Raw genomic sequence first — 16,845 nt, 5'->3', positions numbered from 1 at the left:
ACAAAAGAAACTTCTCGTGGCTCTTATGTCACTGTATCCATTGTCTGCAATATTCCCTGTGATTTTTGTACTTTCTATGTTAACCAAGATAGAATCATACTATGCTATTAATCAATAAATGAATATCACTCAATCAAGTCACAGAGTTGTTAGCTGCTTCCCGCTTCCCGATGACCAGGAAATCAACTTTTCTCAAGAGTACTTTCTACAACAGTGAGACTTAAGGCGGCAACAACCTCCTCCTAATTTTGCTGGTGGCCATCTAGATCACCAGTAAAGAAACGCTTTCTTCTTTCACAAGATGTTGGCAAACTGATTAAGCACAGACAAAGAGAAGAGGATAATTTACAGGACATTTTGAATTCAGCTTGGTCAGACTTACAAGTTTTCCTTGCAAGTTGGGGATTGCATTGATTCCTGCAATTCCTTCGATTGCCTACTTTCCTCAGCATAGAACGCTCTTACTCCTGCTTCCTCCTGCTCATGATATCTGAGCCACAGATTCTCACAGGTATGTGGATATACTTAACATGCAAGGGTAGCAGGAGAGCCACTACTCAGTGGGATAATTAGCAAGCATTCTGCACACTGACATGAACATAATTATAGGGATCCCAAGTGGCAGGCTAGGAAAGAATGAGTTCTGGAGATCTCAGTGCCTGATAGCCTTAGTAGCTTAAGGTCTAACACTAGGATGTTGAATGTCCCTCAAAGACCCTTCTGATGTTTGGCCCAAATCAACAGTAAACAGCAGGTTTTCATGGGGAAAGCAATGGAACAAAATAATAACCTCTCACTTCCTTACATAGAAATCGCAGTTCAATGTATGTTATAGAGTAATACATAGAGTTTTGTATCCAAAATCTAAGGCTGAGTGGTTTGCATGCAGAAGATTCCAGATTCAGTCTCCGCCGGGTAGGGCTAATTCATATTCTGCAAAAATGTTCATATCCACTAGTTGGTGTTCCAATAAGTCATGGACAGGTTTCTTTTTTCTCAGTCTAGACACTTCAGCAATATATATATATATATATATATATATATATATATATATATGCTTTCGTAGATTTTCACGGGTACAGGAATGCAGGTTTTGGTGTCCTCGGGTGTCTTCCCGTGTAAAAGTTGGGGTGTCTAGGCGACGTTTCGACGAGGTCTCACTCGTCATCTTCAGGCTGGTGCTTTCGGCTTCTTGTTACTGGAACAGAGCAGGATCTCAGTGTTTGAGTTCCTATAAATACTGTAGAGGGGGTGTGGTGTATAGCCTCCAATGTTCTGGGCAGAGAGGAAGTTCCCAGGCTAGTGTGCCTTTTCTTCTTTTGTTCCTTAATTACTTGAGAGATATCTTGAGTGATTTCTTGAGTGATATCCTGAGTACCACTTAGGTGGGTCATTAGGTGTGGATTAGTTGCTAAAGTCTTTGTGTCTTGACCTCTTGAACTTTGTGAAGAGTTTTCATGAGAAGATGGCTGTACTGTACTTAGTTGTGCTCTGGCTTGGCTTCGTGTATAGGGGCGAGCTGTGGTTTTGTGGCTTGTGTCAGCCAGATCTGTGTAGGGATTGCAGGGGGGTGCAGCATCCGGAGGTGCCACCATGGATTGGCTACTGGATGGTGTCTGTAATTCATCTGTGGAGAGGGTCTGGGTTTGGGTCTGGTGTGGTTGATTGGTGTTGGCGTTCTGTGTGCCTCTAGATCTGGTGTCAGTTTTTGTGGGGAGGGCTAATTTCCAGATGTCTGGCAAGCGGGATGTGTCGTCACGCTTGTTCATGTTGTGAGGGTGTTTCTCTATCTCGATGGCTTCCATGATTATTCTCTTGTGGTGGATATCACTCAAGAAATCACTCAAGATATCTCTCAAGTAATTAAGGAACAAAAGAAGAAAAGGCACACTAGCCTGGGAACTTCCTCTCTGCCCAGAACATTGGAGGCTATACACCACACCCCCTCTACAGTATTTATAGGAACTCAAACACTGAGATCCTGCTCTGTTCCAGTAACAAGAAGCCGAAAGCACCAGCCTGAAGATGACGAGTGAGACCTCGTCGAAACGTCGCCTAGACACCCCAACTTTTACACGGGAAGACACCCGAGGACACCAAAACCTGCATATATATATATATATATATATATATATATGGGGAAAGGAAACGCTTATCAAAGTCTCAAGTCACCTAAACATTAGGAAGAACTTCCTGACAGTAAGAGCTGTTCAACAGTGGAATCTGCTGCCAAGGAGTGTGGTGGAGTCTCCTTCTTTGGAGGTCTTTAAGCAGAGGCTGGACAACCATATGTCAGGAGTGCTCTGATGGTGTTTCCTGCTTGGCAGGGGGTTGGACTCGATGGCCCTTGTGGTCTCTTCCAACTCTATGATTCTATGAGAAATATGCACTTTATGCTTGCAGGTGTTTTGAGGGCTCTTGCTCATCTGCAGAGCTTTGGCTTAGCATGCAGAAAGGATTAACTCAGTGGCAGCTCCAGGTAGGGACAGGATTGATTCCTGCCTATATCCCTGCTGGTCAATGTCAGCAATGTGAGCTAGGTAGAAAAGCAGTCTTGCCTTGCACAAGGCAGTTTTCTATATTTATTTATTTTTTCAGAGTTTTGAACGTATGCATGGCTTGAGAATGGATGTGTGTATGGTTGGGCTGGATACCAACACAGACTGAAGGAGAGATGAAGACAAAGGAGTCCAGAAGCTTAACCAACAGGTTGCCTTTGAGGAGCAGCATGAAGGAAAAGAAATATGTGAGGACACCAAAGAGAAGGAGAAAAAACTAAAAGAAAGGATGTGATGCGTTAGTGCTGGTGCAAGACATTTTGCTGCCTGAAGCAGAGGAGCAAATGTACTCACAAACCTTTGCTGCCCCTTTTCCTGCCTTCATCCTTCCCATTCACCCCATTGTGCCATGAGAAGGGCCTTCCTTACCTTCCTGCACTCTCTCCTGCCATGCATAGAATTTTTGTAGCTTGCATCTGGGAGGAAAGAGGCTTGAGAGATTCCAAGCTTCCTACTTTTATAGAAAGAGGACTCTCTGATCAAGAGTGGGAGTAGATTGGCTATAGGTATTCCCTTCTCGAGGTTTCCCATAAAAAATGAGGTCCTCTTGCTGGGAAAATGTTCTGTATCCCTACTGTAACATCATCTTGCTCTTTCCAGCCCATTAGCTGGGCTTTCTTTTCCCGGGTGTATTGGAAATCTCCTGCGTTGGGAGCAAAGTGCTTCTCAGTGCTTAAAACTTACTTGGAGGCTTTTGAATTGTAATGGAGCCTTTTAAAGCACATTTGTATATTTTACAAATGGAGCTGTTAGTGTACATGATCACAATCCCCTAAAGACTATATTGACAGTGTCACATGACACTGGCAAACTGATTAAGCATAAATGAAGGCAAGCAGGCACATTCCAGCACATCTTGTCATGAGCTCTTAAATGCATTGAATGCTTCCTCAAGACTCGAGAGTTGCATTGGTGTCTGCAAACCTTCCAGCACAGGATTACTTATTTTGTTTCTCTCTCTATCTATCTCAATATCTGATCCAACATTAGTCACAGGTAAGCGAAAAGCTCATTAGAAATTCTTCACTTGCAAGAGCAGAAAGACGAGTGATTGGTGTGGCAGAATTAAGCATTGATGATGATGATGATAATGATGATGATTGACAAGCACAGCTTCAACCCCTGGGGTTAAAAGGTAAAAAGATAACACAGCTCTGAAAGATTCTGTATGAGGTTTTAGGAACAGAAAAGTATAGGAAGCTGCCTCCTAAATTTAGTCCATTTATTTATTTATACCCAGCTTTACTCCAAGGCATTCAGGGTGGTGTACATGGTTTGTCTTGCTCCTCTTTTTATCCTCACAACAAAGCTGTGAGGTAGGTCAGGCTGACGAACTCTGGTTTGAGGTTATCCAGTGAGTTTTATGTCTGTGTGGGAATTTGAACGCTGGTCTCCCAGATCTTACTCCAAAATTGGAATCACAATGCCACATTGGCTCTTTCCAACTTGCCCAGTATTGCTTTACATTGTTGCATTGCAGGGGGTTGGACTAGATAAATCTTGCGTCCCTTCCAACTCTAAGATTCTATGGTTGTGTGACTCTGGCTGACAGCACTTCTCAAGGGTTTCAGACAAGGGTCTGCCCTAATGGTTGATGCCAGGGATGGAACCCTTTTGCACAGGAGGCAGATGTTGCACCACAGAGCTATGTTCCTTGCCCTGGGAAGCATTTTTATTTTGGGGAATATGGGAACCCTATCAAAGAGACTCTCTAAAACCCCAAATATATTCAGGTAGCTTCAAGCCCCACTGGCCCCTTTACTTGGTAACTAAAGAGCAAGTCATTTCACCTTAACCACCCACTCCATAATAGCTACAAAGTATAAAAGACTAATCTCCAAAGCTTTAGCTTTGTCTTTGCTTATTTCCGTTAATAAAGACTAATTCTACCATTCTCTAAATTCTTCCAGCAGGAAAATAGCGGACAAAGTAGAAAAGCAAAGACTGATCACGATGATCAATTACACCCTCCCATCACTGTCCCCTTTGAATGCTGGAGAGGAATATTACGGAATGGACAATGGAACTGTTCTCTCTAACAATACGTACACTGATAATCATTCAGGATTGATATTAAGACAGTATATATTGAATATCAGCTACCTTTTAATCAGCATTTTTGGGCTTTTGGGGAATGGGACTGTCATCTGGCTGCTTGGTTTCTGCATTAAGAGGACTCCTTTCACCACTTACATCCTGAACCTCTCTATAGCTGACTTTGGTTTACTCACAGTTGTGTTTATTGATAGAATGTGTCTCATAGTGGGAAAATACTTCACTTACATTGAAGAGTACATGTTTTACTTGATTTTTCTATTTATGTACACCAACGGTCAATTTCTGCTGACAGCCATCAGCATTGATAGGTGTGTGGCTGTCCTTTTCCCACTTTGGCATCGATGCCACCGACCACCAAATATGTCCACCGCTGTTTGTGCCTCAATATGGGGACTTTGTTCTATTTCCCCTGCAATTCACTTCACTCTCCTTCTGTCTGATTTCAATATTTCTAGCACACTGGGCATTCAGTTTATTGTGAGTGGCTTCCTCTGCCTCCCACTCATGACTGTCGCCACTCTGATCCTTTTTGTCAGGGTCTGCTTTAAATCACACCAGAGGAGGAGGGGAAAACTTCTAATTATGGTCCTGCTTGCTCTCTTCTTCTTCATCATTTTTTCTTTCCCACTCAATGCCCTTTTCATCACTCTTTTTGTTCTTCATTCGGTACCTCCTTTTTTCTCACAATATGCCTTCATACTCGGCTCTCTGAACAGCAGTGTTAACCCTTTGATTTATTTCCTGGTTGGAAGACAGAAAAGAGGCAGGTGTAGGCAGAGCATGAAAGCCACATTCCAGAATGTTTTCAAAGAGGATGAAAACCCTGCATAGGCAGGGGAGATCTCTTTGGAAACTCACTTATGATGGCTCAAAAATATGTCTTTATCATTGTGAGTCTGATGACACAATCTAGTTCCCAATTTACAAACTTTCTGTCTGTAACCTTGTTGACCTGTGCTCAGTGCTGGCTATTGATTTCAGAGTGTGCATAGAATCTCAGTCTTGAACAGATGGATGGACTTGATGAACTTCTTATTATTCTTATTATTTTATAAATCTAGATAGTATACGACTATGGAGGAAGCCTGGGTCCATTCATGGGAAGAGCATTTAATGTATTCAGGGAGCTCTGAGCTTGCGGTTGGAGCTGCTGGGGAAAGATGTAGGTTGGGGTAGGAAAGTAGATTTGGCTGGCAGAAGGGAACCTCTACACACACTTTGAATGCCTTATGCAACAGCATTTTTGTTTTCAGTTCAGAACCTCCCTAGATCCTATATTACGACTACTTTTGTGCCTGCCTGAACTGTTGTGTTACCCCTTTGATTTATTTCCCTGTTGGAAGACAGAAGAGAGGCAGGTGTAGGCAGAGTATTAAAGTTATATCCCAGAAGCCTTCTGGAATGAGAAAAACACTACGGAGTTAAGACCGCCACTGAAACTCAAGCTATGGAAGCTCTAAAAGGTCATCACTTTGAGCTTTATCACTTCAGTCCCATCTAGGCAGTCTAGCTCCGACTAAGCCAGTTTTCGCCAGTGGAGGCACATTTTGAAATGTTCAAGAGGTAAAGTCAGAAAATGACTATCATGGATACAACAAAACACAAATTAACTGCTGCCTCAAAAGCAGCATTAAAAGAACAGAGGTGGAATCACATAATATGGAAAAATCTATTCTATGGTTGTTGTTAACACTGTTAAATCTTGGTTGCTACGTTGTCTGTTTCTGCTGTTAACTGAATCAAAGAATAATGTTTAATATCTGCCCATAGCTATACGCATCAAGCACCACAAATAAATGGCATGCATGCAGAGCAATCTTATATATGTCTGCTCAGAAGTAAGTCCTTTAGAATTCAATAGGACCTACTCCCAAGTAAGTGAATCTAAGACCATAAGAAGGACCTGATGAATATGGCCAATTGCCCATTGACTCCACCAACCTGTTCTCACACTGCTGAACCAGATACATGATGGAAATGTGCAGGCAGGGCCTGATCACAAAGGCACGCTCCCCTTCTGCAATTTTCAGCAGCTGCTATCCAAAAGCACATTGCCTTGTGTTGTGGAAGCAGAGCACAGCCTCCACCATGATTTGTATCTATTGATAGGCCTATCCGGAGTTAATTTGTGTAGTCTTCTTTTAAAGCCTTCCAAGTTGGTGGCCATACTGCATGCCAGTGAGAGCCAGTTTTCAAAGGGGGTGCATCGGAAGATGTCCAACAATAACATCTCTCCGGCTCACACGAGGTAATTAAGAGGCTGTTATGGGAGTATGCAGCCTCCCTCGTTACCCCAAGGGAATGGGGAACGCTGCCTTGCCTGCTGTGCCCATAATTCACCCCCAGATTCGAAATGGGGTGAGGGCACTAGGCACAAAAGCCCTCATGTGGGTCGGCTCTCCTGGACGCTGTCTCTGATCTGCGCAGCTAGTTGCGGGAGCTCAAAATAAACAATCAGAACAGAAGCAAACGCACATACTTCAAGCGATGATCGGGAGTAAGGACTGCTAACTAAAGGGATCTCTGGGAAGAGGAGCGACAGGCTGGACTTAACATTAAATCAAGAAGAGGAATAAATCAAGAAGATTCATCAAAGGATCAGTATGTTGGAGTGAGACTGAAAAGGAGGGTGGGAGAAAAACTTTCCTTTTTTTGTCTTATGTGAGTACCCAATAATCCTCCCCCCCAAAAAAAAGAATTGTTGAAATTACTGATCACAAGCAGGAGGAATAAGAACTGTGTGGAAATTAATTACTATGTAAGGACGTGGCTTATGGGAGCATCGGGAAATGAAAGTAAGTCGTAGCAGCTGTAAAAAGAGATTTATCATGGCAGGCCCGCCCGCAGGAATCCAGGGGTAGGAGTACTATGGCTGTTACTATGTTGGAGTGTGGGTTCAGCCTAGCAGGGCCCCCTGAGAAAATTTATGAGGGAGCGGCGGGCCTGGGGAGGTCAGGACAGACTGTCAGAATGTTTTGTACGGAGGTGTTGAAATGGCGTCTGTCTACTTTTATGGCTCTTGGATGAGTGTAAAATCCACACAGGAAATAATGACGTTTGTCTTCAACCCGCTTATGGAGATTATCAGAGATCACAAAGAAAGGAGATAACAACAAGAAGATGAGGAAAACAACAAAGAAAAGATTGAACAGAACTGTGAATATTATTTTGACAGAACTGTGTAATTAAAGCAGAGGTAAGAGAGATGATTGGATCCCTTTCGGAGCTTGAAGCATGGGTACCCCCAACAAATTTTTTTTTTGAAATTTGGCTGTGTAATTTGTAATTATTGTTATTTGGAATTAATGTGATGTGATTGGCCTGTTAATGAAAATTATTTTTTTTAAAAAAAGAGAGAGAGCCAGTTTTCAAGGGGGAAATGGTGACTTAAAACAACAGCAGACATTTGTATAAAGCAGGATTGGGGGGAAATGAGAGGAAAAAATTGGCGATTGTAAACAACAGCAGCAGTTTGAGTTAAATCCCTTCAAGCAATGGTATATTTGAGGACACTGCATCCTTGAGGGAATCTGATATGAGGAAAGCAGAGGTTGTAAACAATGGCAGAGTTTTGAGTAGTTAGCAGGGGGTGACGTGTGGAAGTGGGGAAAAATATGCTGGAAACCCTCAATTTCTAGAAGAACCTTCTCATTGCTCTTACCTTACTTTATCCATTGGTTGCAATATTCCCTGTGTTTTTGTACTTTTTTGTATATACATTATTATGTTAACCAGGTTGAGAATGGACAGAAAGAAGCATACTATGCTATTAGTAATCAATAAATGATTATCACTCGATCAAGTCACAGAGTTGTTAGCTGCTTCCTGCTTCCTGATGACTAGGAAACAAACATTTCTCAAGTGTACGTATCATCAGGCCCTACAGCTTCTTCTCTTACATTGCTACTTACATATGAAATAATCTTGTATGTATATTTTTGGGTTTATTCTGTTGTTCACATATGGAAAAAAAATATTATTGGTTGTTGTCAACAAAAACAGGTTTGAAAAACTGTCTTCTCTTCCAGACACTTCAAAGGTTTTGTGGTGCCATTGCCTGTTTTTCATGTTTTGCTCTAAGCTGGAGCTAGAAAACAAAAGTTAATTGAATCCAAGAATAATGTTTAATTTCTACATATAGCCATACACATCCAGTAGCACAAATAAATAACAGCATGCAAACCATGTACTCGTCTACTCTGCAGTGAAAACTTAAGAGATGCATTTGACCTACACCCAGGCAAGTGAATATAAGAGCAGAAGAAGAACCTGATATGTAGTTGTACCCTCCATGAATTCCTCAGAGTGGATGGAAAATTAAAGGGAATTACCAATTTCCGGAAGCAACTTCTCATGCCCCTTATGATAGTTAGTCATTATATAAATTGGCTGCAATATTCCATGTGTTTTTCTACTGTCATGTATATCTGTAATTTTGTTAACCATATTGAGCATGGAAATATAGAAGCATGGTATGGTTTTAATCAATAAATGAATTACTCCCGATCAAGTCACAAAGGTGTTAGCTTCTTCCCCCATCCCTAACACTGGCAAACCAGCTTTTCTCAAGAGTACTTTCTACAACAGTGAGACTTAGAGGGCAACAGCCTCCTCCTAATTTTGTTGATGACTATCTTGTTCACCAGTAAATGCAGTTTCTTCTTGTCACAAGATGTTGGCAAGCTGATTAAGCAAAAATGAAGAGGAGAGGGTAGGTTACAGAACATTTTGCAATCGGCTTGGTCAGACTTAGAAGTTTCCCTTGTGACTTGGGAATTGCATGATTTCCTGCAAATCCTCCAATTTCCTACTTTTCCTGGCACAGAATTCTGTGACTCCTGCTTTCTCCTTCTCATGATATCTGAACCACAGCTTCTCACAGGTACAGTACGTATGTGAACATACTTCATTTGGAAGGGTGGCAGGTGAGCCATCGCAAAGTGGCAGAATCATGCATTCATTTGGCACACGTCCATTTTGCACGAAACTGCTTTACAGAGACAGAGAATGGAGATGGAGTATCTACGCAGTCTTGTGACAGCCCTGCTTCCTGCTGAACTAAAAATGTAGCCTTTTGGCATACAGATAGTTTTTTCTCAACAGGCAACTTCTCATAGATGCAGCAGCAGAACAAGCCAACCATATGACAAGCCAACCATATGACCAAATTGAAAAGATGTTAACAGGGTGGCTGCAATACCACCAGATCAGTGACTTATTAAAGGAAGATAAAAAGAGAAATGGGTTCGAAGATAAAAAATTGAAATTCCAAATCGAGTTAATAGACTGTAAAGATAAAATTTTATCAAGAATGTATAGTTTATTGCTAGAATGGTATACAAAAGACGAAGAAGTAAAGGAATCAATGATAAAATGGGCAATTGATATTGGGCATAACATTGAATTGGATGCGTGGAAAAGATTATGGAAGGAGGGTTTGAGATTTACAGGATGCATGGCTTTAAAGGAAAACTTGCAAAAAATGATGTATAGATGGCATTTGACACCAGTAAAATTAGCTAAAATGTATAGGAAAAAAGAAAGAAAATGTTGGAAATGTAAAAAGGCAGATGGGGACTATTTCCATATGTGGTGGACCTGCAATAAGGTAAAAAAATTTTGGGAATCAATTTATAATGAACTCAAAAAAAATTTAGATATACTTTCCCCAAAAGACCGGAAGCGTGTCTATTAGGCTTAATAGGAACAGAAATTAAAATAGAAGATCAAAATATGTTCATGTATGCTACAGCTGCCGCGAGGACCCTTCTGGCCTAAAGATGGAAAGTACAAGATATACCAACTATTCAGGAGTGGCAGACAGAATATGCAGAACTTGCCAAACTGTCAGGGAGGATCTGGGACCAGGGAGACCAAAGATACCAAAATAACTGGAGTAAATTTATTGAATATTTAAAGAAGAATTGTAAAGAGGTCAAGACACTAGCAGGATTGACATAATACCTCCAATGTATAATAGTACTAATATGAGAATGATGTGCGTGATGGAAAGAGGATAAATATACCAGTTGTGGGGAGGAAGGGGGTCGCGACTCAGCACAGTCAAAGGGAATGTATGGTGCTATTACAATTTGTTGGAAAAGAATATGTAAGAAAAACAATAAAAAATCACTTGGAAACAAAAAAGAACAAGCCAACTGGGGCAGGACACTCCGTGGGGCTTCCAAGCAGTCTGCATCCACTGATGTGTTCAGTACACTTTTAAAGTCATCCAAGTGGCCATTGGTATATACTTTGGGATTCTACCTTTTAATCAACATATTGAATAGTTAGCAGGGGGTGACATGTGGGAGTGGGGGAATATCTACAGGAATTCGCCACTTTCCAGAAGAAACTTCTCATGGCTCTTATGTTACTGTATCCATTGGCTGCAATATTCCCTGTGTTTTTGTACTTTTTTGTATATTTAGCAAGCATTTTGCACACTCACATGAACATAATTATAGGGATCCCAAGTGGCAGGCTAGGAAAGAATAAGTTCTGGAAATCTCAGTGCCTGAAACCCTTAGTAGCTTAAGGTCTAACACTAGGATGTTGTTGAATGTCCCTTCAAATACCCTTCGGATGTTTGGCCCAAAACAACAGTAAACAGTAGATTTTCATGGGGAAAAGCAATGGAACAAAATAATAACCTCTCATATCCTTGCATAGAGATCACAGTTCAAGGTATGTTAGAGAGTTATACATAGAGTTTTGTATCCAAAATTTGATGCTGATTAGTTTGCATGCAGAAGATTCCAGATTCAGTCTCTGCCAGGTAGGGCTAATTCAAATCCTGTTAAAATGTTCATATCCGCTAGTTATTGTTCCAATTAGTCATGGGCAGGTTTCTTTTTTCTCAGCCTAGATACTTCAGCAATCTCCTGTGTGTTCAGGAAATGATCCTATATTACAACTGAAGGAGAGATGGAGACAAAGGAGTCCAGAAGCTTAACCATAAAGGTTGCCTTTGAGGAGGAGCATGAAGGAAAAGAAATATTTGAGGACACCAAAGAGAAGGAGAAAAAACTAAAAGAAAGGATGTGATGTGTTAGTGCTGGTGCAAGACATTTTGCTGCCTGAAGGAGAGGAGCAAATGTACTCACAAACCCTTGCTGCACCCTTTCCTGCCTTCATCCTTCCCATTCACCCCAATTCTGCCATGAGAAGGGCCTTCCTTACCTTCCTGCACTCTCTCCTGCCATGCATAGAATTTTTGTAGCTTGCATCTGGGAGGAAAGAGGCTTGAGAGATTCCAAGCATTCTACTTTTATCCAAAGATGACCCTCTGCTTACAAGTGGGAGTAGATTGGCTATATGTATTTCCTTCTATGAGGTTTCCCATAAAAAATGAGGTCCTCTTGCTGGGAAAATGTTCTGTATCCCTACTTTAACATCATCCTGCTCTTTCCAGCCCATTAGCTGGGCTTTCTTTCCCCGGGTGTATTGGAAATCTCCTGCATTGGGAGCAAAGTGCTTCTCAGTGCGTAAAACTTACTTGGAGGCTTTTGAATTGTAATGGAGCCTTTCAAAGCACTTTTGTATATTTTACAAATGGAGCTGTTAGTGTGCATGATCACAATCCCCTAAAGACTACATTGACAACCCAGTGACAATTGTTTTTCTCCTGTCACATGACACTGGCAAACTGATTAAGCATAAATGAAGGCAAGCAGGCACATTCCAGCACATCTTGTCATGAGCTCTTAAATGCATTGAATGTTTCCTCAAGACTTGGGAGTTGCATTGGTGTCTGCAAATCTTCCAGCACAGGATTATTTACTTCTGGTTCTCTCTCTATCTCAATATCTGATCCAACGTTAGTCACAGGTAAGCAAAAAGTTAGATTTTTTTCGCTTTGAAGAGCAGAAAGAGGAGTAATTGGTGTGGCAAAATTAGGCACCGATGATGATGATGATTGACAAGCACAGCTTCAACCCCTGGGGTTAAAAGGTTCAAAGATAACACCGCTGTGAAAGATTCCGTATGAGGTTTTAGGAACAGAAAAGTATAGGAAGCTGCCTTCTAATAAATAGATTCAGTCCATTTATTTATACCCAGCTTTCCTCCAAGGCGTTCAGGGTGATATACACAGTTCGTCTTGCTCCTCTTTTTATCCTTACAACAAACCTGTGAGATAGGTCAGGCTGAGGAACTCTGGTTTGAAGTTATCCAGTGAGTTTTATGTCTGTGTGGGAATTTGAACGCTGGTCTCCCAGATCTTACTCCAAAATTGGAATCACAATGCCACATTGGCTCTTTCCAACTTGCCCAGTATTGCTTTACATTGTTGCATTGCAGGGGGTTGGACTAGATAAATCTTGCGTCCCTTCCAACTCTAAGATTCTATGGTTGTGTGACTCTGGCTGACAGCACTTCTCAAGGGTTTCAGACAAGGGTCTGCACTAATGGTTGATGCCAGGGATGGAACCCTTTTGCACAGGAGGCAGATGTTGCACTACAGAGCTATGTGGGATTTTCACTTTGGGGAATATGGGAACCCTATCATAGAGAAGCTCTGAAACCCCAAATATATTCAGGTAGCTGCAAGCCCCACTGGCCCCTTCAAAAGGTAAAGGGACCCCTGACCATTAGGTCCAGTCGTGACCGACTCTGGGGTTGTGGCGCTCATCTCACTCTATAGGCTGAGGGAACTGGTGTACACCTTCTGGGTCATGTGGCCAGCTTGACTATGCTGCTTCTGGTGAACCAGAGCAGCGCACGGAAATGCCATTTACCTTCCCGCCGCAGTGGTACCTATTTATCTACTTGCACTTTGATGTGCTTTCGAACTGCTAGGTTGACAGGAGCAGGGACCGAGCAACAGGAGCTCACCCCATCGTGGGGATTCAAACCGCCGACCTTCTGATCGGCAAGTCCTAGGCTCTGTGGTTTAACTCACAGAACCACCCGTGTCCCTTTACCTAGCAATTAAAGAGCAAGTCATTTCACCTTAACCACCCACTCCAAAATAGCTACAAAGTATGAAAGACTAATCTCCAAAGCCTTAGCTTTTTTATTTGCTTATTTCTGTTAGTAAAGATTAATTCCACTGTTCTCTAAATTCTTCCAGCAGGAAAACACTGGACAAAGTAGAAAAGCAAAGATTGATCACGATGATCAATTACACCCTCCCATCACTGTCCCCAATGAATGCTGGAGAGGAATATTACGGAATGGACAATGGAACTGTTCTCTTTAATGATAGCTACACTGATAATGACTCTGGATTGACATTAGGACAGTATATATATTATTTATTTTGCTTTTTAATCAGCATTTTTGGGCTTTGGGGAAATGGGACTGTCATCTGGCTGCTTGGCTTCTGCATTAAGAGGACTTCTTTCACCACTTATATCCTGAACCTCTCCATGGCTGACTTTGGTTTACTGACAGTTACTATTATTTTGGCTATATTGTTCCTGTTAGAAGTATATGTCCAGAAACACCTTCTGGACATTCTTTATCTTATCTTCATATTCTTGTACAGCACGGGTCAATTTCTGCTGACAGCCATCAGCATTGACAGGTGTGTGGCTGTCCTTTTCCCACTTTGGCATCGATGCCACCGACCACCAAATATGTCCACCACTGTGTGCACCTTAATATGGGTATTTTGTTTCCTTTCCCCTGCAATTCACCTCACACTCTCCCTGGCTAATTTACAATCCGGTGATATCCTTAACATTCAGTTTGTTGTGAATGGCTTCCTTTGTCCTTCACTCATGACTATCTCTGCTCTCCTCCTCTTCATCAAAGTCTGCTTTAAATCACAGCAGAGGAGGCAGGGTAAACTTATAACAGCCATCTTGTTGGCTCTCCTCTTCTTCATCGTTTGTTCTTTTCCACTCAATGCCCTTTTCATCACTTTTTTTGTTCTTGATTCAGTGCCTTCTTCTTTCTTACACTACGCCTCCATACTTGCCTGTGTGAACAGCAGTGTTAACCCTTTGATTTATTTCCTGGTTGGAAGACAGAAAAGAGGCAGGTGTAGGCAGAGCATGAAAGCCACATTCCAGAATGTTTTCAAAGAGGATGAAAACCCTGCAGAAGCAGGGGAGATCTCTTTGGAAACTCACTTATGATGGCTCAAAAATATTGCCAAAATCTGTCTTTATCATTGTGATTCTGATGACACAAGCTAGTTCCCAATTTACAAATTTCTGTCTGTAACCTTCTTGACCTGTGCTCAGTGCTGGCTATTGATTTCAGAGTGTGCATAGAATCTCAGTCTTGAACAGATGGATGGACTTGATGAACTTCTTATTATCCTTATTATTTTATAAATCTAGATGGTATACGACTATGGAGGAAGCCTGGGTCCATTCATGGGAAGAGCATTTAATGTATTCAGGGAGCTCTGAGCTTGCGGTTGGAGCTGCTGGGGAAAGATGTAGGCTGGGGTGGGAAAGTCGATTTGGCTGGCAGAAGGGAACCTCTACACACACTTTGAATGCCTTATGCAACAGCATTTTTGTTTTCAGTTCAGAACCTCCCTAGGTCCTCTATTACGACTACTTTTGTGCCTGCCTGAACAGCTTTGTTAACCCTTTGATGTATTTCCCTGTTGGATGTCATAGGAGATTATAAATGGTGTTCATGATTTTAAAGAGTGGCAAAAAGTAATTCCAAGATTTACCATATCTAGCAAGGAAAGAAACTAAGAATAAAATTTAAATTAATTACAGATACCAAAGAAAGAGGAGGTTTCTCTCTACCAGATTTGAAATTGTATTATGAAGCTTCTTACCTTTGTTGGTTAAGGAACTGGATATTGTTAAAAAAATACAGCTCTGTTAGAGCTGGAAGGATTTGATAAGAGATTTGGGTAACATGCATATTTTTGTTATGAGAAGGCAAAAGTCCATAAAGGTTTTCTGAACCACATCATTCAAAATCAATATATGAGGTGTTGAATAGGTATAAGACTTAATAGAATGTAAAACACCATGGTGGCTGTTGCCGTTAGAGGCAACAACTATTTAAAAAAGTTAAATATGGTTGGGGGAATGGGCCACCTATGGAGATTTAGTGATGGAGATGGATAACCAGTGGAAACTAAAACCTTATGAGGAAATAAAAAAAAAACCTGGGAAATGATTGGCTGTATTATCGTCAAATAAATGAAGTGTTTAAAGAAGACAACAAGAAAAATGGATGTTAATATATAAGATCTAGTTTTGAATTGGATTTATTAAGTAATAAAGTAAAATGTTTTCAAAAATGTATAAGTTACTTTTGGAATGGCATACGAAAGATGAAGAAGCTAAATCCGTAATGATACATTGGGCCAAAGATATTGGGCATAACATACTTTTAGAAGATTACAGATAGGTAGCCGTGTTGGTCTGCCATAGTCAAAACAAAAAAATTTCCTTCCAGTAGCACCTTAAAGACCAACTAAGTCAGTTCTTGGTATGAGCTTTCGTGTGCATGCACAGGTATCTGAAGAAGTGTGCATGCACACGAAAGCTCATACCAAGAACTGACTTAGTTGGTCTTTAAGGTGCTACTGGAAGGATTTTTTTTTGTTTTAGAAGATTGTGAAAGATTGTGAAAAAAAAATTTTAAAAAATTACTGCATGCAGTTTCCTCAAAGAAAATGTAATGAAAATGATGAATAGATGGTATTTAACGTCAGTGAAACTAGCAAAAATGTATTGAAAAAATAACCAATGTTGGAAATGTAAATAAAAAGATGGTACCTTTTATCATGTGGTGGGTGTGTAAGGAGGTGAAGGCTTTCGGGGAAATGATATATAATGAACTTTTTAAAAAAATGAAATATACATTTATTTTTTTAAAAAACCCAGAAGCCTTCTTATTAGGTATTGTGGGTAGAGAAATACACAAGCAAGATAAAACTTTTTTTTATATATGCAACAACTGCAGCAAGAATATTATTAGCCCAAAGCGGAAAAGAACAAGAGATACCAATGAAAGAAGAGGCAGTTTTCAAGGGGAAAGTTGTGACTTAAAACAACAGCAGACATTTGAGTAAAGCAGGGATGCAAGGAACAGAGAGGAGGGAAATGGCTATTTTAAATAAAGCAGTGGTTTGAGTTAAATACCTTCAAGTACTGGTATATTTGAGGATGAGCATCCTTTGGGGAATCTGATATGAGGAAAGTGGAGGTTTTGAAAAATGGCAGAGTTTTGAGTAGCTAGAAGGGGGTGACATGTGGGAGTGGGGGACAGTCTACAGGAAATTGCCACTTTTCAGAAGAAA

At 41.0% G+C, this 16,845-nt stretch overlaps 3 protein-coding genes across 3 annotated transcripts in view; all 3 read left to right on the top strand.

Moving 5' to 3' along the window:
* Nucleotides 1-352: 352 nt before the first annotated feature.
* Nucleotides 353-16,845, top strand: part of LOC309349242 (mas-related G-protein coupled receptor member H-like) — a gene marked incomplete at its 3' end in the record, with an annotated part of 31,054 nt that continues 14,561 nt past the window's right edge. Inside the window, exon 1 of the mRNA XM_081874987.1 lies at nt 353-511. Within this exon, the coding sequence (XP_081731113.1) occupies nt 484-511 (28 nt within the window). The 5' untranslated portion in view covers nt 353-483. The remainder of the gene's footprint in view (nt 512-16,845) is intronic.
* Nucleotides 3,449-5,447, top strand: LOC309348890 (mas-related G-protein coupled receptor member H-like; the record flags this gene model as incomplete). Its single annotated transcript, XM_081874689.1, has 2 exons — nt 3,449-3,693; nt 4,469-5,447. Exon 2 carries the CDS (start codon nt 4,512-4,514, stop codon nt 5,445-5,447), a length of 936 nt encoding a protein of 311 aa, XP_081730815.1. The 5' UTR covers nt 3,449-3,693; nt 4,469-4,511.
* LOC309348871 (mas-related G-protein coupled receptor member H-like) lies at nt 13,733-14,759 on the top strand (the record flags this gene model as incomplete). Its single annotated transcript, XM_081874660.1, has 1 exon — nt 13,733-14,759. One exon carries the CDS (start codon nt 13,733-13,735, stop codon nt 14,699-14,701), a length of 969 nt encoding a protein of 322 aa, XP_081730786.1. The 3' UTR covers nt 14,702-14,759.

Source organism: Podarcis erhardii (genome assembly GCF_964252035.2).
Source record: "Podarcis erhardii genome assembly, chromosome: 8".
NCBI classification, from domain to species: domain Eukaryota; kingdom Metazoa; phylum Chordata; class Lepidosauria; order Squamata; family Lacertidae; genus Podarcis; species Podarcis erhardii.
Note: the sequence above shows the minus strand (reverse complement) of the source record. Positions and strands in the feature narration are given on the sequence as shown.